Genomic DNA, 24,811 nt, shown 5'->3' on the forward strand with positions numbered 1-24,811 from the left:
ACTTCTACAACAGCACCACTCACTTGTGGAGTGACTCAAAGGTCCATTCTGGGCCCACTTCTTTTCATTGTATAACTTGCCTCTAGGTTCTATCTTTAGAAAACAAAGTATTTCTTTCCACTGCTTTGATCTTGACCTCCGGGTGTGTATGCTCATTCAGCTGAACAGCAGAGATCCATGGAGACCTCTGTTAAACTGTCTTAGCAACATCAAGTCAGTCATCTAACCAGATGCTTTTACGCAAACCTAAAACCAGATTAAAACAGAGAAGTGGTTAATAGCAATACATAAATGGAATAATGCATATATCCATGGATCTATCTGTACAGGTAGGACATTTACATTTTTATTAAAAAATAAAATTATACTTAAAAACACATTTTTCTCCTTATTTTTTGGCACCAGTGTGACATCCTTTATAGACTATACTTTTATTTATTTTTATTTAAAAAAAGTATTGAGATGATTTGTTGTGAGATATTGTGAGTTGAGTTATTGTACAATTCTTTAAATGTTTGACAACTTAATAAATAATTCATTTATTCTAAACAATTTATTCTTATTTCTTTAGTTGAATACATGTAAATGCCAAGACAAGACAGTTTGACAGGTACAAAATATAATTTTTTGATGTTTTTTTTGTATCCATGCATCTGTAACACCTGGTGTATAAGGGATAATTAATTTCACCATAATAACATCTAATTTGTAAAGATGAAATATAATTATTTTTGATATTTCCAAATTATGATGTTTACAATATCAATCTTATATCACTAAATTGACACTTAACTATTGACACATTAACTTATGAAGTCAAGTTTACTGTATTTATGGACTATATCAAAGTTTAATGTCGGCTAAATCTACTCAAGTAATGGGATTTCAAGCCAGGTGAATTAGTTGAGCCTACAAATTCACCTCTTTTCCGAATGTCATTTTTTGCGTTTTTGTTAGGTGCACATCATATACGTGTATAGGTAAAAAAGTAAGTATCCAACCACAGTGAAAGTTGTGAAACCTTCTTTACTGTGGGAATGATATTTGATTAACTATATTCTTAAATACAAATTTACTCAAAGGGGGTGGACCATGTTTGGTTGAGGAGTGCAGTATAGCACACTTATTTTAAGACAGTCGATGGTTGACGTAATCATTCATAGATGTAAATTAATTTTCCTGTTTATAAACATACAATAAGCCCCATCCTTATCCTGTATTTTATTATTTTATGTTATTTCATTGTTGTCAGTGTGATTAGGTTAATCAGTTTGCGAACAGCACGAAAGGACCAAAGAATGTCGTAGCATCTACTAATATCCTGAAAAAACAACAACAAAAACCCCCCAGACTCCTCCACATCCCCGGGCCATGTGCAGACTGGAAATGCTCTGCATCTCTGTGTGCGCGCCTTGATTAATTTTCCCACAATGCAACGCGGATCTGTCATGGCTGCTCACTGATTCCGCTTGCTCCACATGGGCAGAAATAAACATTTTATCACTGATTGAGACGCTCCGAATCGGCTCGTTAGCACAGCGCTTTATAGCTGGCTTTTATCTGGGACCGTCCTGACTGAAGGCAGCAGCTCCAGCTTGACTTTGGCAAGAACCAAATCCGTTCAGTCATGCCGCCGCTAGACGTGGAGATCGCAGCACTCCGAGGGTTTTTAACTGCCGGTGAAACAGCGGAATGGAAGCAGAACATTTTCAGTATTGCAGGTGAGGCAGCCGCTTGATTCTGCTCCTTTATTCACCACGTAGCTATTGACACTGTCATAACGAGGTTAGTTTTGTCTCAGGTTCTCAAAGCTGTCAGGTTGTGCTCGCCTGCCAAGCGAAGGCACATTTAAAATGTAGAAGCATTTGACGGTAACAGCTCTGGTCTAAGTCTTTAACGGTATTGACAGGACTTCCTGTGTTGTCTTAATAAAAGTGTTGAGTGCTAGAGCAACAGTCTAAATGAATTCATGTTCATGTAATGTCTGCTAAGCAAACTTAGCTACGGTACGTGTCATTCGCGCTCTGGTGGATGTCACACCAAATCCCGTTTATTTTTTTGGCAGTAAAAACTTGCATTGCTTGTGGGCAGCGTTAGCTATTGCGTCTTGTAATATTGTAAAGCGATTTAAAATGTGGTATGTAACTATGCTATTCGGCGTTAATCTTATACTGGGATTGATTTTCAGTAAATGATGAAGTCGATTTAAAAGAAATTAAACATTAGCTAACGTTAGCTTTAGTTCGCCCAGTTGTCCCAATGTTCACCGGAGACGTAGCTGGACGGAAACTAGATGGTTATGTTGAAAAGCTATGAACTACAGCTAGCGTGGTTGTTTTTTTTCCTGGTAGGTTTTATCATTAGAGTCTAGCATGACGTCTTCTGTCCATACACCTGCGTCCAGTCGACTCGAGCCGCATCTGTCAGCTGCGTTTAGAACCCTGAAACTAATCCACAACTGCCAGAAAGCCCCAATGGTAGACATCCTGTATTAAACAGTGCTGTCTGTTTAACTGGGGCTCTCTTTGTTACCAGCAGGCTTTAAATGGCCAGACTGCGAGATTCCTGCTGGATAACCCGTCTCTAGTGTGACTTCAGTACGGTTTGTTCCTAGACCACGTCTTATTTCTGCCGCAGTAATTGACAGTGCATTAGCATTTAATTAAACTGGAGAGATTTGTCAGTGGAGATATGAAAGAAACTTAAGGTAGGGACGAAAATTGCAGTCTTAAAGCACAATATTCAGCAACTAGCTGTAAATCTATTATCCAGTTCTTGGAAGACAATTTCTTATAAGAATGAAAGAGCCTTTCACTGTCAGTTTAAAGGTAACATGATAGTCATTTTTTTCTGTTGAAATAAATAAAATGGCCAGATTGAAATATTTAGGAAAGCATTAGCTTTGGACTGCATAGCAATAGTCAGACTTTACCCCAGATGCTCTGTTATACTGGAAGGCTGAGGCTGTAGAATAAAGTAGCCTAAAACAATGAAGGAAACGAGAGATGGCTCTTTATTACAGGGTCCCACTGTAGCCAGGTAAGTACTTAATGACCTGTACCTCATTTGATTTCGGTGTGACACGTTTTCTATGTTGACAATGAAACAGATATGTCTTTAAATTGGACACAGCTCACAGTGAGTGACACCACTGTTGTTCTCGGGCTGTAAATGGTTCGATGCGCTCTGCTAAGGTGCTCTATGTGCCAGGATGTGTGCAGGCATGGTCCATCTCTCTGACATCCACACTGTCTTCTTATGGGCTTTGTTGGTTGAGTGGCATGGTTAAGTGCTGTGATCTTTTGCAAGATCCCGAAACAGTCATACTGGTTTCTGTTGTATCCTTGAAAGAGATACTTTTTCTCTCTCCATTTAACGTCATCAGACACCTTTTCTTCATAGCTGGCTCTAGAGTTTTGTAGTTTGCTGCATCTAAGGTGCTCTACAGTACAAAGAATGAAAAGTCCTCTGTACACCATTGCATCTGTATGCAGTTTATTTTGGGTTTTTTCACACAAAAAAACATGGATGGAAAATCAGTAAATGTAGCTGAAAAACTGCATCAGTGCCACAAATTTGTTTGTCATGATCTTTATATGTTATCCAGGTATGAATACCTGCACTGTCATTGCGAGATGTGTTCATGCTGTTGGTAAGAAAAGTCTGTCGATGGTTTCATGTGATGAATCACATTTGAAGATGTAATTAATTTGGTGCAAAAAACCGCAGGCACTGCTCTCTTTTTTATTTGATGTGCTTCATTTGATGTACGTACTTGTACAGATGGACTTGTTAAAAATTTGTTCTTAAAAACTTGTTATTCGTATCAGATCGAGAGGTCTTTCTGTTTACCCGATCCACTGTTTTATTGTACAGGTATTCAGGTAACAGTTTTTTGTACTCTTACCTAAGTTTAACTGCCACTCTTTGATACTTTAAATTGAAACTGCATACTTTTATTCAACAACTACATTATCAGTTATGTTTAGTGTAAGTGCTGTTTGTAGTTACTTCATGTTTTCATTTGAGGTAATTTTTTTGATGAAATTTGATGTTTGAGAATAATGTATATTGTTATCATTTCAGTTTATTTTGGAAAGTCTCAACAGGTTGTTGAGCTTTATTGTGAAAGGTTGATGCGGAAAATAAACAAGTGGACGGCGGAGCCACACGATGGTTTTAACGTCGTTGTTGCTAACAAACCGAACGTAAAACAGTCGCATGTCCGACCGTAGTGTTATTATTTTTAATATAAGAGAAAGAGAGAACTATAAGAAGAAATGAACATAGCAGCTACATTTAGCTAACATGTTCATCTAACAGTTTAAGATGTTTGCCAAATAGTTTGCAACCTACAATACTGTGCATAAATCTTGAGCCACCCCTGATTTCTTTATAAACTTAGCACAAAAAGTAAGGAAATTTGTGTTTGGTTAATTATGTCTTTGTTGTAACAATGCTTCTTGGCAGTAAATCATATACTGCTGGAAACCCTGCGTGTTTCCCCGTAGTAAGGAAAATGCATGTGCAGCACAACTAAAAATGAAAAAATCAACTCTGCTAACTTAAGAAAAACTTGCCAATGTGAAATTGGCTACTCTGTTGGCTCATGTTTGGTGTCATTTATTGGTTTGGATGAATAAACAAGACCTATTGGCAATTAATCAGTTGCAAAACCATGTAAATCACAGTTCAACAAAAGAATGCTTAATACTAATACAGTGAATTTGAAATGAAACCATATATGTATAGGCTTTCATCTTTAATTCAAGGGGTTAAGCCAAAGTATTGTATTTATAACAGTTTTATGCATCGTCCTCCATTCACAGGGTGATAAAATTAATTGGACAAAATAACATCATTTGAAAAATAACTTACTGCAAGATTTGGATAGCTCTAGCAGGCAGAAACTAAAGACTGCAGCCGTCTTTAGTTTCTGAGATTAGCTAACTGACTTGGCCAGTGAAGAATATCCCATTTCTTTGCCCTGAGAAACTCTAGGGTTGCTTTTGCAATATGTTCTGGTTCATTATCTATCTGCACTGTGAGGTGGCATCCAATCAGTTTTGCAGCAGTTGGCTAAATCTCATTAGAGAGCATAGCCCTTTGTACTTCAGAATTCATCCGGCTATCAACAGTCGTATCAGCAAGAAACACTACTGGCCTGGCTCCATTGGCAGACATACATGTCCATGCAATAACTTTGCCAGATGACAAATGGTAAGCTCTCCCTTCCCTTTTCCAAACTTGTGTAGCTACTCCATACTTTTCACCACTCTTGGTCAATCTTGGTTTCATCTGAAGCATTAGATTGTTTTTTATGTGAGAATTTATGGGAGTAAGTTAATTTGACACCGCTTGTGTCGAGCCAAATGAGATTGTTTGACTTTCTTGGCAGGTAATCTTTCATAAACCATTGTTCTTATATCCCCTCGACCTATTACCATGGAAGTGTTGTGGCAAGATTTATGATGAACTGACATCTTCTTCTGCATTATTTCCCAAAAGTGTGTCGTATCAGAGGTGGTGTAGGGTGTAGATGATCGTAGAACATAACACTCAGAATTAAAGCCAGGCTAATGCAGCTGATTGAGCTTTTATGCAGATTATCGAAGCTGTATGGACAGCCCTGCTTCAAGAAAGACAAGCAGCCCGTGACTGTGTGCATTTTTTAGTGCTTCACAGAGAAATTGGGGTTCCCATGTGAGCTATTCCTGATCTTTCATCTTGAATCTATATGGCTTCTCAGCCTTGTACGCTTTTGCAAATTCTATTCACCATTTCCTTATTAACTGCAGCTCAATGCCTGAACATTTATGAATTATGGACTAATTTGAGGGCCCCTGCCTTGTTTTCCATAATTGCTGCCATTTCAACAGTAGACCTGAAGAGTAGTTGAAATGTCATTAAACATGTGGCCATACCTCAGGCTTTCATTTTCCCCTCATAAAGCCAGAGCCTTCCTCCTCCCGTCTTCTCCCTCCCACCTCACTGCGCTACTATGGCAGCCCCTGGGTTTCATTAGATCGGCAGTCAGATGAAAATCTCCACACCTCTTTTACAGCACCAGTCACACTGCAAGCATTTATTAAAGCCAAGTGGACAGTTGAGCGACCATGTGACTGACCTGTGGATGTGGGCATGTGGGATAGGCTCACACTCCTACATGAAAATAGTTTTCCATCTTTGACAAAACTATGGTGTTTGGATTCAAGGATGCGTGTCATTGGTACCCCCTTACCAATGACACGCATCCTTGAATCCAAACACCATGCATCGTCTTATTGTTTCTAACAGCTGTCTGGAAATCAACTAAGCAAACCTCTTTTGGATATAGAGATATTTTATTTATTTATTTTTAATTTAAAGAAAAATGGTTGTAGAGAGCAGTGAAGCTGGCACAGGTTCTCTGACATGACACATCTGTTATTAGTGTTTAGGTTATTTGTTGTCCACACCTGGTTTGTGATGGAGACAATCTTGTCTGTTTCTCAACTTGGCCAGGCTTTGTTATGCAGCTCAGAGCACAATCTACTTCCTCCCCTCTATTCCCTCCACCAGGGTAACACAAAGTAATCAATGCTAATGAGCCAAGCCAGTCTCCCCGCTCAAATAAAAAGCTAATGAAAGACGGGGAGATGTTGAACGGAGCACTCGGGCAACACAATTATTTCTTGTTGGCAAGTGGTGGCCCAGCAGCTGCCCTCTGTCTTTCAATAAATCGACATTTCTCATCATCTCGGTATCAGCCTTTTCAGCATGTCCTCTTTATCTCACAAGTGTACGGTGGTTTTGGAGCATGAGCAAGGTAAATACACACTGTATGCAGTATAGGTAGGGGATTGTTTATAGCAGAATAAGGCTACAGTGGAAATAAGTGCATTAGCACCACTGATGTCAACTTGGGCTTGGTCATTGTTTCAACATCAAACTTTGTCCCTGTTTACATTGTTATACAGCTAGATTTTGCAAAGCAAAGCTTTCTTGTTCTTTTAAGGGGTTTAAAGAAAAGACTCATTATAGAGAGCACAATGTGTTTGGTGCCACAGTGCAGTCAGATCACAGTTCTGATTGCAAAAGCTGCCAGACCAGACAGGATTTAAAAACAAAAAATCAGACCAATCGATTCAGCTTTACACACAAACTTAAACTACACTTTCTTTGTAGCAATTGTTTTTTTGTTTTTTGCATTTGGGTATAGCAGATCTACATAGTTTTGTTTCTGTCATTTATGTTAAGTACAGTGAATTTGTGTGTCATGAAATGCAACTCATAAATAAAATTGCCATTGCATAAAAGGTGTTACCTGTTTCTTTGTTTGCTGCAAAAGAAGTCAAACAGTGTTTGACATCATCTGACAGCTTGACAACTGCAAGTATTAACTCATTCACTGCCAGCCATTGGCAGTGAATGAGTTAAACCCATTGACTCATTCACTGCAATTGACGGCTATAGACGTCAATGGCAGTGAATGAGTTAATATCAGTACCGGCCTAAAAAAAAAACCTCTTATACGTTGGAATATCCTTTTGAGCAGTGAGTGTCCAAGGCATTGATCTTTCAGGTCTAACCAGTTACCAAAGGCTGGCGTGATGGTTTAGAGTTCAACACCACATAGCAAATTGCCAGAACCACAATGGAGCTTCTTCAGCAGAAGTTTGCAACGGACTCCGTCAAAACACGGACTCAGCGCCACAGAACACTGATGGAAAGACCCGAAGATGGCAGTTCAGATGTTTTACAGACATCTGAAACTCTAGAACTGCAATTACTGCTAAAGACTTGTTCTAGCGCGCGCACACACACACACACACACACACACACACACTCCTTTTTTGCCTGTCTATGATTGCACCAGTCACTAGGCTTTTTTTGTAAACATTGAAACAATGTAATTGTTATGAGATGGTCAATCCTGTGTTGGTATAATGTTCTTTGGTCCTTGGGGTATGAGGGTTTTCCGTATGAGTGCAAATGAGTCTTTTCTAGACTAAGAAGCAGCGACACTAAACATGTTCTTTTCTTTTGGCAGTAAACAAAAGTCTGTTCTTATTCACAACATGCCGTATTAAAGCAATGTATGATATTTCCTGGCAATATTGGGATCGTCATTCATGTACTTGATCCAAATTTCCTTAACTGCAGTACACAGCATTATTTTTTTTTAGTTACAGAAACCAAACGGTAAACTTCACTTCTCCAAACATTGTCTTCCAGAGGCAGGCCCTCTGCTGGAGTCCCTTATGGAAGGGGACTTTGAAGCAGTTCTGCTGAGCACGGGAGTGACAGATCTGCTCAACGGACATGGCGACTACCACGAAGGGGAGAACATCGAGTCCTACCTGGAGAGACGTTTACTACTGTACCTGACCGATGGCACCAATGATAACCAGACCAGCAGGTACTATTAGGGCTGGGTCACTTGATGTCTATAACCGATTCAATTCTGATTCACAAGGTCCTGATTCAATTCGATCTCCAAGTGGAATTCAATTTTGACTCAGTCAGAAATATTATAATTCTAATCGTTTATCAGTACATATCCATCCATCCATTCGCTTCCGCTTATCCTTTTCAGGGTCGCGGGGGGTGCTGGAGCCTATCCCAGCTGTCATAGGGCGAGAGGCGGGGCACACCCTGGACAGGTTGCCAGTCTGTCGCAGGGTTAACACACAGGGACAGACAACCATTCGCACTCACATTCACTCCCGCATTCACACCTATGGGCAATTTAGATTTGTCAATTAACCTATCCCCACAAAGTCATATCCATCATTTAAAAAAACCCAGCAGTGAACACAGACTGGTGCATAATAAGTGAACGAATAATACAGAAAACAGATTTTTGATGGCAAACTGGTCTTGAAGTACACTGAGCGAGAGAGCACTGTGCAGGAAGTGTGATTTTTAACCGTGATGGATGCAAAACAGCAAAAGTAAGAGAGAATTCATGACATGTTTTTCAAATGGGAAGCGTAGTTTTGATCTTCTTTTGCTGCTGGTTCAGCAAATTCTGGTCCGAGTGACAAAACCTGCAGCTTCAGAATCTTTGAGTTGTCGGCTTTCAGCACTGTCCGTGTATGTGCAGCTGGGTCGTGCTTTGTGTTTGCATCTTTGATCGGAATCCATTGACCTGCTTTTTCAGTTGTTTGGTGTTTTAACTCTTTGGCAGTTTTTGAAATGTTTCATGACCTTTAAACTGAGATTCTGGCGTTTCTGGCAAAATATATTTATATTTAAAATCGATTCAACATTTAGTATTGCATTATTCAAACTAAAATCGATTTGAATCGGAAAATTGCTATTGTGTATTACTGGCATTTTGCAAACTTTATTGATGCATGCTCAATTATCCAGGTAAGGAACTCGCAGATTGTGTTGATCTGGACGTTGATAAACATTTCGTCACTCACCCAAGTGACTTCTTGGATTCCATGTGAAATCCACACACCACATGGCTGGATTTTATTTCACTGGGAATAGTATGACTTATGTGAATCTCATAGACTTTTCTAAACTCTATGGCTATGCCAACCAAAATAATAATTAAATAATTCAATTATTTGCATTTATAAATATCAGTATTTGCAAAAACTACTGTAAATTACTACTGTGGGGCTTTTAAAGACCTTTCCCATTTAATCTGGCTGATATGGTTCATGCTAAATTAGATGGAGAGTTTAAGGGGAGTTGCACAACAGTAGTGAGCCAAGCTCCCTTCAGTCATTCATTTCTACATGAATCACTTAACAGCAAATATACTGTGCTGGTAATATGTGTTTAGCATATATCTGGTCTGGGTGGCTTTTGTTTGAGCTGCACTAAAAATAAATTAAGATGATGCATGTTAACTTCAGTTATTTTTTACATTTGCTGTAAATTCAGCAAAGTACAAAAACTGAGTTTTGTTCATAAAGACAAACACTATCACCTGTTTTTACAGGTGAGCCTTTTGTGGCTGTTACCTAATCTTCCTACATCCGAGTATACTCATGTCAAGAACTAGACTTTCAGGGCACAGTCGCACTAGGCACAGCTACTTTAAACCACATATTAACACTTTCCTATTTTGACAAAGTAATTAAGTTGTGGTTCTTCTATTTTTAATGCTAATATTAAAAAGCCTGCCCTTTCCTTGTAAGCAATGGGTACCAGGGAAAGTTTTTTTGTTTTGGAAAGTTTTGCTGTTTATAGACTTCAGTTCAGCGTTCAATACAATCCACCCCTCACAACTCATCAGGAAACTGACAGACCTGGGCATCAGTTCCCTCATCTGCAAATGGTTACTGGACTTCCTGACCAACCGCCCCCAACATGTCCGGCTGGATAACCGCTGCTCATCTACAATCACAATGAACACCGGTGTACCACAAGGCTGTGTGATGAGCCCTTTCCTCTACTCCCTCTTCACCCACGACTGCAGACCTGCTGATGGTTCCAACACCATCATTAAGTTTGCAGATGACACCACGGTGATTGGCCTCATCAGTGACAACGATGAGGCCGCCTACAGGGAGGAGGTGGATCGTCTGGCTGAGTGGTGCGACAGAAACAACCTGCTGCTTAACACCGAGAAGACCAAGGAGCTCATCGTGGACTACAGGAGGAATGCTGACCCACATCCACCCATCCACATTAAGGGGACGGCTGTGGAGCGTGTGAGCAGCTTCAAGTTCCTGGGAGTCCACATCTCCGAGGATCTCACCTGGACGACCAACTGCTCCAAGCTGGTCAAGAAGGCTCACCAGCGCCTCTTCTTCTTGAGGACTCTGAGGAAGAACCACCTGTCCTCAGACATCCTGGTGAACTTCTATCGTTGCACCATCGAGAGCATCCTGACCAACTGTATAACAGTCTGGTACGGGAACTGCTCTGCCTCGGACCGGAAGGCGTTGCAGAGGGTCGTGAAAACTGCCCAGCGCATCGCCGGAGCACCACTTCCTGCCATAAAAGACATCTACAGGAAGCGGTGTCTGAAAAGGGCTGGGAAAATCATCAAAGACCCCAGTCACCCATCACATGGACTCTTCACCCTCCTGCCCTCTGGGAGGCGCCACAGGAGCCTCCGGACTAAGACCACCAGGTACCGGAACAGCTTCTTCCCCACAGCTGTCAGACTCCTGAACTCTGCCTCCTGACATCTGACCCACGTTAAACTCATGGACTGAACATACACACACCCACAATGGACAACTGTACCCTCAAACACACAATAATAACATGGACTGAACCACCACTCACAACCACTAGCACTTTATATAGCCTCTGTAGAAACTATCTACACCCTCACTTATCTTAACTGCACTACTGTATAGCTCTGTGTAAATAATCATTCTGTACATTCGATAATCTTTAATCCTACAACTGTTTACAACTTGCATAGTTCCCATTTCTGTATAGCTGTATATCTCAGATTCTGTAAAGTTATTTATTTCATATTCTGTATAGTTTTTCATATTTATATCCTGTTCATAGCCTGTACATAGCTTGTACTCACTACAGCCTGTACATACTTATAGTTATAGAATATTCACAACATACTTCATACCGTGTACATTATAACATACCATAATAGACCCATTTCTGTAATATACTCACATATCTATATTATTGCTAATATATATTGTAATATATCTATATCACTAAAGCACTTCTGGATGGATGCAAACTGCATTTCGTTGCCCTGTACCTGTGCATGTGCAATGACAATAAAGTTGAATTCTATTCTATTCTATTCTAAGTCTGTTTCTATTACCTTGCAGTATTAATGTGTCAATCAAGCCTGAGCACCAACATGGCAGCTTAGAGCTTGAAGAGTCAACGAGTATCTCTGTTGTTACTTTTGTAAACTAAAAAAGTGAGTTTTCTGAATTGAGGACACCAAGATGTCCATGGTGGCCCAGAGATGGACAGTGTACATCATTGTTTCTTTCTCTCCATTCACCCCCAATATTCCTTTTGGCATGAAATATTAATTCTTTAATAAGTTCAGGTTAACATCTCTCACTTCTCATTCTCAGGGCAGAACTGTACGTGAGTAAATGTTGAATCCAGCTCTCGTTCCTTCTCGTCCTCCTTCACCCCTCATAATTTTTTGTCTCTTCCATCACCCTCCATCATTTTCTCATCCTAATTGAAATGCAGCAAAACATGTCGATGGTTGTCCCTTCCATTGCCAGAGTTACTGGCTGTAGTCTGTTTTTTCCTAAAGACCTGAGTGAGCATCTCTCAAAAAAAGTTCACTTGTTTTTCCTCACTTCTGAAAAGTATTGTTGAAAAATCTCTCTGCAATATTTCTGTGCAGTAAATCTGCTGTGTGTCTTGTCCTTCTGGCTGCAGGGAGTTGGCAGTTTTGGCCTTGGCTGTCTCATGTCTCCACATGTTTGCCCAGAGTAACTGGACCGGTCCTCCGGTCTCCTTCGATATCTGTGATCTGCTGACCCCAGCCCTGTTGTCATCTCAGGTATGATTTCTTCCTTCTCCTTCATCATCCTGTCCGTTCTGCAGTGATTTATAGGCTGGCGAAAATTTGAACCGACCTTTGTCAAGGTTTTGTTGATATTTTTTTTCCATGGGCTTATCAGTAAATGTCAACATATATTGGAATTAAGTCAGTTAGCTTAGAAGTTAAACGGTGAAACTGTAATAGAGGAAACTTGAATAGTCTTTTGGGAGAAGCAAAGGAGCTGAGTGTCAGCTAAACTGAAACAGATATGTGTGATTTTCTTCATGTTTGGGGATGCAGGTTGTTTGAGGTTGATTGACCTTGCTGATTGTATAAAGGTTATTGCATTATTGAATTTCAAAGCAGAATTTACACAGCAAAATCTCTGAAATGAAAAAAAAAAATGCTTTGGAGACAAAGTAAAGATGTGTAAATTTCAAGTCTGCCATACAGCATCACTGCTGTTTAACAGAAATCCTAAAGAACCAAATCAACTTAAGATTTGTGCTTTTGTATTAGAACACACACACACACACACACACACACACACACACACACACACACACACACACACACTCTATTGGATTCAGGTGTTCCAGTTGCTTCTACAGGTGTAAAAAATCAAGTACAAAGCAAACATTTGTGAAAGAATGGCACTTTCAGGATCTGAGTGAATTCCACCGGTAATGTGATAGGATGCTAAACTATCTGTTTAACATCTGTTTAATCTGTTTATCCGGTCAGCTCTGAGCAGTGGAAGAGCTATAATACTGCTAAGCATTTGGAAACGAAAACAACTTGGCCACAAAGTGGTAGGCCATGTAAAATCACAGAGCAGGGTCAGCAAACACTAAGGTGTATAATGTGCTGATGTCAGTCACTACAGGCCTTCATGTGGCCTTCAGATTAGCAGTGTAAAGAGCTTCGTGAAAGAGCTTCCATGGCCGAGCAGCTGCGTCCAAGCCTTGCATCACCTAGGCAGGTGGAGTGGTGTAATGCATGCCACCACTGGACTCTTCTTTGTCTGGCAATCTGATGGACGAGTCTGAGTTTGCCAGTTGCCAGGAGGAAAGTACTTGTGTGACTTCACTGTCAAAGTGTAAAGATTATAGGCTTGATTTTCAGGAGCTGAGCTCAGTCCTTCGGTTCCAGTGACAGGAACTGGAACTTAATGCTTCAACATACCAAGACATTTCAGACAATTTCATGTTTGTAAATTTGTGGGAACAGTTTGGTGGATGGCACCTTTGTGCTCCAACATTACCAGTGCACAAAGCTAGGTCCATAAAGACCTGATAGAGTCAGGATTTAGATTTGGGATGAATTGGAGCAGAAGCTGCGATCCAGGCCTTCTCGTTCATTTCCTGACCTTACATGTGCTTCTGGAAGAATGATCAAAAATTCCCATAAACGCACTCCCACACTTGCCAGAAAAGCTATAGCTGTTATAGCTGCAAAGAATGGGCTGAGATCATATTAAACTCTATCGAATAAGAATGCGATGTCACTCGAGTTCATATTGAAGTGAATACTTTTAGCAATATAGTGGAATTATGAGAGCAGACTTTTAATTGACTAAGTTATTATTTGAAGGAGTAAGGTACTTTAAATTACAATCTAAATAACATCCCAATTCCTACTGATTTGTAAGTTAGCATATTATAAAATATATCAAGGAATCATAGTCTTGTCAAAGTGGTCAAAGCTTCCTTTTAAGTTGGTGTATAAAGTGACCTGAATCGAGCAGAGCCAGACGGAGCTCTGTGGACTAGAGCTCCGTACTGAAGCATCTCTGGAGTCCTAATTACTTGGGTTTAGGAGATTGCTTCCCCCTGGCACTGCGATACTGTGAGCACAATAGAGCATTTCACCCTGCCATAACACCAGAAGAGAGGACCAATCCTTTTATCAAAGTAATTTCTTTGGTGTCAGTGATTTATCTCTGCTGTCACATGAAGGAGGCTGCGGTATGAAGCAGGTCACCCATACATGCGTGGCAGCATGCGTGAAAGGGAGGACAAACATGGCAGAGCCATAATCGTGTGGAATTAATTCTGATAAAAAATTTTTTAAAAAAAAGAAGTTAAATGCACTTCTGAGTCCGATTAATGTAGATGATCTTTTTCAAATGAATTGTGACAACAAACAAACAAACTAGGGAGAAGGGTTAAAAAAACTCATCTAAAAATCCGTTTTAGTCATGGGCTGCTAGGACACTTGAATAGAACAACTCTTAATGTGATGGTAATAAACACACTGTTTTCCTACAAGTTTGAGCACCTGCTGTGAAATGAGTTTTTCTTGCACTGTTGTTGTGAAGGGGAGCCTGGATTTCATCTCTCATTCATGTTAGTGAGACGAGAGAGTGTGACGGAGAGGATGACACAATGAATATAAGTAACTGAAATGGTTCTGCATGTATGCTTGGCACAATCACCTGAGAAGAGAACATGCTGTAAAACTGGGAAACTTCAGTAAAAGCTGAACTCAGATCTAGCTAAACGATTTTGACAAAACATGTTGAAATGCCATCTAACTTAGTGTTTGCAGTATAGGCAGGTCCTTTTTGTGCCTTAATGTGCCTTAATGTGCCTTAATGTGCCTTTAGGCTTCTAATCAACAAAGTTGATTTGCAGAGCTAGGCTGAAGCAGCAGCGGCGACTCAGCAATAGTAAGAAAGCAGTCCTAATGTCAGACCTTCATTTAAGTCAGCCATTTGTCAGTGTGAGGACTTAATCCTAATTTCCTGACTAGGAGCCTCAGATGCTGGTTGATGCCATCCACTCCAGCCTGCTCCTGGATGGGGAATCGGTGTATAGCCAGGTGGCCAACCCCTTTCTCCTACTGTTGGCCAGGGTAATTGTCACCAAATGCTTCCCCAAGATGGATAGGCTTCAGGTAAGTCAGTCTTTCTGTTACAATGATCGTAGAATTATCTGAACTTATGTATTCATTATAAATATATGCATTATAATAATAATTTTCATTGATGTTTACTCGTGGCCTGCAGAATCTTTTTAAATCAATTTTACAAGTCATTGTGTTGTTTCCATACATAACGAATCCATCCAAAAATATATGCTAACACTTGATGACACAATCTACACCAGAGATGAAAACTGGAGACCAACTCACATCTACTTCATAAATTTTACGGTCACTACATCAATAGGATGTGTGTTTGTAATTGTTAAGTCTAATTGTTGAATGTTGTCATTGGGTTTCTTAAATTTGTACAGTCTTGGTTCAAGCAGTAGGATCAAAGCTATTCCTTTGTTCCTGACCACCTCTCCAGCCACTCTGTGCTGGGGGAGGTTTTACTGCAGATTCATGCTATCTGAAAGATCTGTTTCTTGTGTTGTAAGCTTCCTGCTTTTATGATCCTTTTGGTCAGCAGGAGGACGGACACACACACACACACACACACACACACACACACACACACACACACACACACACACACACACACAGTGCCTTGTCTTAGGCTACGTCCACACGTACCCGGGTATTTTTGAAAATGCAGATTTTTCTATGCGTTTGCACCTTTCGTCCACACGTAAACGGCGTTTTCGGTCACTGAAAACAGAGATTTTTAAAAACTCCCACCAGGGTGGATATTTTTGAAAACTCAGTTTTTGCATTTACGTGTGGACGAGAAGAACGGAGAAAACGCAGCGTCAAAGGTGTGTGCATTTTTTTGACGTCACACTGTGCGCCACGTTATTGTTTCGGTGAAATGAATTTCTTCAATACTGTTACTGTTAATTCTACTCTCTGCAGTGTTTAAATGCTTACATATACACACAGTTACTGTCCGTCCACACATACGACTCTGTTCTGCTTCTATGCCCCAGCTTTGTTTACTTTTTCCCACCGAGGCTTCTAGACTTCTGATTGGCCAACATTTCTGCACGGTTAGGAATATATGGCATGTTCATAGCAGCGTTTTCCTTCATTTCTGCGTTTATGTGTGGACGGGATTATTTTTTAAAACGAAAACGGAAAATCTCCGTTTTCAAAAATACCCGTGTACGTGTGGACGTAGCCTTAGAACCAATGGGGGGGGTTTACGGTGGGAGGTGCTTGTGTTGTATTGCATATTGTAACTCAGGGCCGTGCAGTGACGTTTAAAGGGGCGGGTGCTCAAAGTTAAAAAGGGGCACATTGAACCAGGCTGAATAACAACAACACACATTCATCAAGAATCTTAATATGGGATCGCATCATACTATATCACTGTTGTGAGGTGGCGACAAGGCAAAGCAAATGTAGCCGATGTTTTACCTGATGGGTACAATGTTGCTGTTGAGGGGTTGCTGCTGCTCCTGCTGCTGATAGTGCTGGAGGGCAGGGCTGTGTTGATCTGAGACTGTAGACAGTAAAAAGTCCACAGGAGAGATGGTAGCTGATTAAACAAGTGTCATGAGATAATAACAAAATGCAAAGATTGGTGACAGCACTTGGAACCATAAGGCAACAAAAAACTGTGAGAAATAATTTAGGCTCTGCCTGTGAATCACTCTTTGCTTCTCTTCTTCCTTCCATCCCATCATTTCATATATCACTCTCCACTTGCTGTCTATGTGAGAACAAGGCACAACTTGCTATTGCAATAAACTATAATCTAATTATCCACACCTAACAACTCCTGCACTTAATCTAAATGATGACAGAAAAATGTTATAGCCCTGCCTTTAGTAGCCTCACACAGGTCCTGCTGTTTCCTCCTCATGTCCTTACCAGGCATGTCTGGACAATGTTATATCCTGAGTAATAATTAAAAAAAAATCCATACACATAAAACAAACACATGCACACACACACAGTGACATTTTAGACCTTCTTCAGAATACTGTATATACTATGGGCATCAGTGTGCTGATCCAGAATCCTTACATATTTATTACTAGAGCTACAATAATAAAGCAATGAGGAGGGGGAGGTAATAAATATGAAATAATGTCATTATGATGATTCCATTTGTTTCACTATCCACTCTGTGCAGGGCAAAGCTTATTACATTTTTAAACTGTAGAGATACAATCATTTTACTGCTGTAAAATCAAAATTTTGTCTTATTTAAAATATAAATCTAATATAATCTGCTTGTGTTACAGCGTGTTTTTTAAAATATTATAATGCATAATTATGTGGACATGCATATTAGATCGTTTTTAGTGAAATATAATCCCTCCAGAAAGGCAGGAAAAGCCCGGAAACTTACTTTAAAACTAAATATGTTCCCTAAAACGGGGACAGAGCTACAGACCCATGACAGCCTTACACAGGTAGCCAGCAGCTGTGACCAGCACTACTTGTGCAGTTAATAAAAGGACAGGTAATGTTTGTCGCGCTGTTGCACACACAGCACGCTCGTTTGTTTCAGTTCGTCAGTTGCAACAAGACAACTTACCAACGTGTACGTAATAAGCTAATACTCCTGTGTGCTATACACTACAGTGTACGCTGTACACCTACTTACTGGTTTTGTCGCATCAGTCTGTGTCTCTGAGTTAACTTGTGTTTCTCCTACAGCTCCGGACCGCAAAAAATGCGCGTGCTCTTTGTGAGCTCGTTCCCGGCTCGTAACCAGCGCGTTCTGCCGTCAAGGGCGATCATTGGTTAAATGTGATCATGTGACTGATGCAAGCCAGATCCTTTTATTTAGCAAAACTGTGATTAATAGTTAAATATTATTGTTGAGGGGCACAGACAGGACTCCGCACGCACACACACATAAAAAAATAAATGAACAAAAGGGCACTTTGGGCACCCATCAGGAAAGGGGCGGGCGCTCAAGCCCCCCCCCCCCCCCCCTCCGCACGTGCCTGTTGTAACTGTCATGTCAATAAATAGCTACGGGGACAGCTGCTCTTTGAAGGATTGAAGGATTTTGGGCATGAGACAGGTTAGGAGCGTGAGCTCCAAGAGCTGGTTCTTGACCAAAAACTTTCCTCGTTAGCGAGTGAAAAACCGGTTGAAGATGTTCTGTTATGTCTTGTTTTCTTCATGATGAATAAGTCTCTAAACTAGCAGTGCTTGTGGAAACACAGACCCAACAGTAGTAGTTTGAAAATATTTGTTTTACGTCATTGATTTAGATCCTAGTGGTACAGATCATGTTCCTTGCTATCCATCAAGGCCCATCATTATTCACACTGAGTGGACTTAATTTCTCTTTAGCATAAGGTTTGAAGGAAAAAAATGTGAGTGCATACTGATTCATTGAGACGGGCAATTAAATCTCCATGTGACTGTGCATCCTCGCTAACACACGAGTAAGATTTTAACATGGTTCACTTGCACTCTACCAGTGTGTGACAAGAATGGGAGGTTGCACGGTGTAAGGAGGTTTTGGTGTAAGGGGAAATAAAACACTCCTCCTCTCTCTCTGCCACTTTCTGTTCTGTTCAGATGCAAAAAGCTAAGGAGTGAGCTGTTTTTAGTGCATGCTCAGCACTTAGCTCCAGGATGCAGCACTCTAAATGCTGGTGTTGTATTTGTCCTGAAGGCGCCTCGAGATCAGCATTATGTGTTTATTTATTCACCTATGCTCTGAGGGGAGTGCTTGTTATAACATTAAGAACAGAGTAAAAATGTCTTCCCTTTAAACACACGTTGCTGTGTAAAAACACTTACCCTCACTAACCAAAAACACAACAAACTGATAATGTAGAAATAAAAAAGAAAATCAAAACATTATTGTGATGTAGTTTCCAGATATGTTGATCTTTAAACATTCCAGCTTTTCAGTAGATTACCAGGCACACAGGCTGGAACTGTGACACAATACTGTTTGTATCATGGCCTCAGTCTTGCCTATCAATATTTTAATTGCATTATTTTAGATGGTATTTGTGGTCTTCAGACTAACAAGCAAGAAACTGAAGCGTGTAAGAAGCTTAAGCACAAATGATCTCATCTCTGTATTAAATCAGATGAAATGGTAATAAGCTACAACCCTGTTGTCAGAGAAGTTGGGTCGTGGCTTTCGTTTAATAAAAACTTGACTCACTTTGTTCACATGTACATGCAGCTGCTGCCCTGCTGGACCCTTCGCTACATTAACCTACACCAGCAAATTCTAGAGGCCCGTTCCCCACAACTCTTCAGCTTGGCCCAGATCAGCATGGACAAAGGTCTGTTTGTTTTTTGTTATTGTTATTGTGTTGTGTTATATGCTCGTGAGTGTATGTGGGAAAGAATATTTCAAACCTAAGTGAGCATTTAGCCAGTTTACCACGTCAAGCATCAGCCGTTTCAGTGTATTCGCGCTGTGTGTGCTACAGTTTGGACAAATTGACGATAGAGTTGTTTCCAGCTACGTCTGTGGTGTCAGAAGTAGTGAATTCTTTGTGGTCCATTTGGACTACACCATAGTCAGCAGTTCACTCTGAGCTGCTGTGCTGCTGATATGTATCAGTATCTTATTTAACTGTTAAACTGGCTGATGAAATTAATGCACATTTATTGCGTACATGAAACGAAAAAAACAAATCGTGAATTATCGCAAAATGTTTTAAGGTTGGTTGAGGCAGAAAATTTAATAAATGCCAAAACTATATAGAGGCTGGGAGGACACAAACAGCCTCAGGGTGACAGGCTTTAGTTTGTTGGCAGATCAAATTCAAATTAATTTTATTGATTGGATAGGTGTTCTTCATGGCTGCAATTCCTGCAGTGTAAAATAGACTTAGCAGCAGATTATAGTCAAGTAGTAAGCTTATATATGTTCTGCATTCCCACATTAATATGATATGCGACACATAGTTTGTGCTTCATTCATTGGCTTTAGTAATTATATTCTATTTTGTGATTAAAACATGCTTTAAGTAAAAGAATCAGTCAAAACTGGACTCTTTTTGACTGATTCACAGATTGCTTTGCTTTGAAACCAAAACTCCAAATATAACTTACTCCCAACCGCATTATTTATTACCACAGCGGTTTAGCCACGCAAAAAGAGTCTCACTTTAAGCTCAAAAAAGCCATTAATCTGGCTTCGTAGTACACTGTGACCTATGTGATCAACACTGGTCTTGCATCCATTATGTGTATTCCTTGGGTTAAGCAGGTCCTGTTTTCCTCTTCGTCTCTGTCAGTAGAGGTTTCTTTGCAGCATTTCCACATAAAAGTCTGACTCCCACAGTCCTCCTCAGTTATGACAACCATTTATGAAGTCAAAAACATTATTAAACATTATTCCTGCATTAGACAAACATCCATATTAAAGACTTTGAGTAGTCTTGTGCACTTTTATAAGATAAATCTTATTCATGAATCTTATTTTGTTGTCTCTATATGTGTGTCTATGACTTGGATTTCATTTTGTACTGAGAGGTTTTCTGGGAAGGCATGGCCCATTTCATACATATGCATACTCCTTTCAAAAATGTCTCTGGCATATAGAACATGAAGCACGCACTGGTTTCTTAGAGGACCACTACCCAAACTGACATGTGGGTACCAGTGCACTGAAGAAACGTTCTTTGTTTATAAGCAGTTGTTTAATCACACTGTGTTCCTGTAATGGAATTAGAGTGGAGAAAATATCAGTATGTGAAATAACTGTTCTGCGTAAAGCAAAGCTACTCTCCCTTTCCCATCGTCCCAGCAGAGCTTTTATCAGCATTTGGATTGTTTATGTAATTATTGTTGGGTTTTTTCCACAGCCTTTCCAAATGGCTGCTTGCTGGAGTTTGTTTTTTAAAGGCAGTGGGTTTGTTGGAGCGCAGTCTGTTGTGTGGCAGTTAACAGAGTGTGAAGGGCGAGCCGACTGCACATACTACAAAACATACTGATCCGTATTCCAGAGGAACAGTTGGACACGATGCTTTTACGAGTGGTGTGAGCAGAAAGGTGATGCTGTGACAAGCATGCACATCTGTTTTCTGCCCATGGAGGTGCTGCCATGTCTGGCTTGATTTCCTTTTGTTTGGTGCGCAACAGGAATATTTTTGCTGAATTAATGTCCTGAACATTTTTACTGTTGGCCAGTTGCCTTTAATTATAACAGGGTTTTTTTCTGTAAGGACATTCTTTGAGACTTACTCTGAGCTGCAAAGTCAAAGTGTCTGCATGTTTGAAGGTGCCCACTGATATTGTCACAGCTTAGCTGATCAGAGTAGTTGTTGGGTTAGAATGGAAAAAAAACACACCTATAAATATCTACAAAGGGTGTGTGTGAGACATATTTTACATATAAGTCTATTTTAATATGAAAGGTTGAGGTTATTGTCACTTGGAAAGAACAAAATCGGCAGCTTTAGGCACCCAGTACTTTGATGGCTCACAGTTTGTACCAAAAATGTTAAAAGAAGTCCCATGAAGCTAGAAACATTTGTGATGTGTATGTTTTGCAGAGATTTACCATATAAGTAAGCAAATCAGTATGAACGCTGCATGTTTATTTGCTTCTGTGAATCAAACTGTAGTATATAACTGTTAACACGATGTGCTCGCTTTAGTTAACGTGCAAATAGCCAACCGGCGACAGCGCAGTAACACCTGTTACAAATGATCCTGCTAGCCAGCTGATATGGTTGGCTTTGCTTTGCATTGCTTCTGTTAGTAAACTTCCAAATTTTGTTTTTTTTTTAAACAGAAGCCATTGCAAATGATGTCGGTATTTATCTTGGCCTACAGAAAGTGTTTGATACAGTAGATTATTGTCAGTTATTAAGGAAATTAGAGAGATGTGGAATAAGAGGAATAGCCTGTTCCTGGTTAAAGCTCATTTGAAAAATAGACAACAGTGTGTGCAAATTAACAAAACTGTTTGAATTTAGAAAGGTTCAATGTGGGGTTACCTCTATGATCAGTGATTGGTCTAAAACTCTTTAGACTTTACATTAATGATATAAACAATTTACTAAAATGAGTAAATTGTTTAAATTTGTTATTTTTGCAGATGATTTAAAGATTTAAAGGATATTTTGTGTGCAAAAGAACGTGAGTATGACATTCTTAACATGTGGTTTGATATCAACAGATTGTCCCTTAAGAAAACTCAATTCATGCTTTTTGTGACCAAAAAAGGATGTAAAGAAAATATTGAATTAAAGGTTTTTAATACCAAAATTAAAACAGTCAGTGATGTAAAATCCTATGAACAACATTTTCATTATATTATAGGGAAAATGTCAAAGTTATTATGTGTTCTTTATAACACTAAGCATCTATTAGAGCTTTACATATAATTTCCTGTTCACTTGTATTTTTTTCTTGTGTGGAGTTGTGGGAGTCGGCTTTTAAAACAATAATAAATTCAATACTTATACTACAAAAAAAAAAAAAGAGTAATCCGAGTCATTAATAAGACTGGTTATGATCACACTGAGGCAATGTTTCTAAGGTCACACATAATGAAAGTGAACGATTTGGTGTTTTTAAAGTAATGAAAATGATGTTTAAGCAAAAAACAAGTTACTCCCAAACTGTGTTCAAAGGTTTTCTCAATAATTAGAGATTTTTGTCATTTTACTGTAACAAAAGCAAATAAAGAGATTAAACAAAGGTGTACTTCTGTTGTTGAGGTTTAATTGTCGAATGATGTTGATATGTGTTTAAAAATAAAAAATGCAATTCATTTGCAGTCTTCAAAAGAATGCACTACAAATATATTTATCGAGGGTTATATTTGATTTGTTAATGTTAGTCTTGTCTATTTGGAAAGGTGGGGTACCTTTAAATGATAAGAATGTTGGCCAGGCATAAATATAAGCAGGGCTGCACATAAGTGGTCCGCAGGTGCGCATTCGCTGTCAAAATAAAAGAATGAGGGAATGAGACTGCGCTTTCCTCTGTCCATTCCCATCGACTCCATGCTCAGTGTGTCTTTTTAATGTCTCATTTCAGGGCCTGAGTTCTTCGAGCAGGGTTGTAAGGAGCATAGATATATTTGGTTCATGCATAGAAAAGAAACTGGACCCCTGGTGTTTTCTCAGCTACTTTGACAATCTCTGAACATTTTAACTGCAAAATCACAATGTAAGATGGCTAATCTGTGTTTCATGTTCATCCTCACTGGAATGTTCTTCCCTTTCCTTTTACAGTGCTCAAATGCCAGTCTGTGTTATCACAACACAGAAACCTGGCTATTCAATTCCACCTCGAGTGCGTCTACACTAGTCTCACCTACTATGAGTACCAGCGTGCCAAGGAACACATCGAGAAGGCTCGGGAGCTTTCGGGGCTCACCATCAACATGACTGGTAACTGAAGTACACACCTGGAGAAAAGAATGCTGAATTGACAGATAACCATAGGAGGCCTGTATAATCAGGGAGAGTTGACAAAAGGGAGTTCTACATGAAACACAATTTGACAGTTTAACAAATTATTATTAGCAAACCCAAAGCTACTAGAGCTGCAGAATTAGGTCTCCAGTAGTTTAGCCTATGTTGAACTCTTGGAGATCTTATTGTTTAGGAAGGAGCTTTAGTTTTAGTCAGTGACTCGTTATTTCTCGAATTCTACAAACAGGATAAAGTATAAACTATTAGCTTCTTAAGTGATAAAGTAACATTAACCTTGTGCCCTGGCTGTGGCTCATCTTTCCAGTGTGCTGCAGCGCTGTATTATAGGACTCTATGAAGTACTGTCCAGTTATCATTTTACACCCGTGCAGCTTTTTATTGGGAAAAATAAGTTTTTAAATACTTATGCTGTATTTTTATATTTTAGTTCCCGTTTTGGTAAATGGGCTGGTTCTTTTATAGCGCTTTTCTACTCTGAGCACTCAAAGCGCTCATCCACACAGCGCTTTTTTTTTTCTATGTTCTTTCTATGTAAGTAGCACTAACATGGGGTTCACATGTGTTCACACACGGGGTTAGTATCTTGCCCAAGGATATTTGGCATGCAGACTGGAGCACCACCAACCTTCTGATTAGTAGGTGACCTGCTCTGCCACCTGAGCTACAGCCACCCCTTTTACCTTTATCTTTTATTAAGAACAATTTAGCCCATAAATTAAACTTCTCAGATATGTTATTTTTGCTGCAGTGTCTACACTAGTAAGATCTTTTTATATAAACGAACATAACTATTATCTTTCTCACCGGCATTTTTCAATCATTCAATCAACTTTCATTTCAAAAGTTATAGAGTTGATGTGTGATTTTTTTTTTTTTTTTTTTTTTTTTTTTTTTTTTGTAAGAAATTGATATTCAGAGATATTCAGGAGATCTTTAGATGTCAGCTGCTGTAGCTAGCTAGCTTTTTGCTAACTTTATATTCAGCATAACCTCATAAATCCTTGATATCCTTGATTTCAGATTTGGGTGTGTTGAAGTATGGACAGAGCAATAGTTGTCCAACATTCTAAGCTGGACTGACAACATGTTGCATTATTGCATTATTTGT

General features: G+C 39.6%; 1 protein-coding gene across 1 annotated transcript in view; it reads left to right on the forward strand.

The window, feature by feature from the left end:
• Nucleotides 1-1,375: 1,375 nt before the first annotated feature.
• The window catches only part of ttc27 (tetratricopeptide repeat domain 27), an 84,954-nt gene continuing 61,518 nt past the window's right edge, over nt 1,376-24,811 (forward strand). The window contains exons 1-6 of the mRNA XM_082558117.1: nt 1,376-1,721; nt 8,218-8,401; nt 12,340-12,463; nt 15,200-15,343; nt 19,482-19,584; nt 23,500-23,658. Coding sequence (XP_082414243.1) covers nt 1,628-1,721; nt 8,218-8,401; nt 12,340-12,463; nt 15,200-15,343; nt 19,482-19,584; nt 23,500-23,658 — 808 coding nt within the window. The 5' untranslated portion in view covers nt 1,376-1,627. The remainder of the gene's footprint in view (nt 1,722-8,217; nt 8,402-12,339; nt 12,464-15,199; nt 15,344-19,481; nt 19,585-23,499; nt 23,659-24,811) is intronic.

The sequence above is a fragment of the Aulonocara stuartgranti genome (assembly GCF_965226115.1).
Source record: "Aulonocara stuartgranti genome assembly, chromosome: 13".
NCBI classification, from domain to species: Eukaryota; Metazoa; Chordata; class Actinopteri; order Cichliformes; family Cichlidae; genus Aulonocara; species Aulonocara stuartgranti.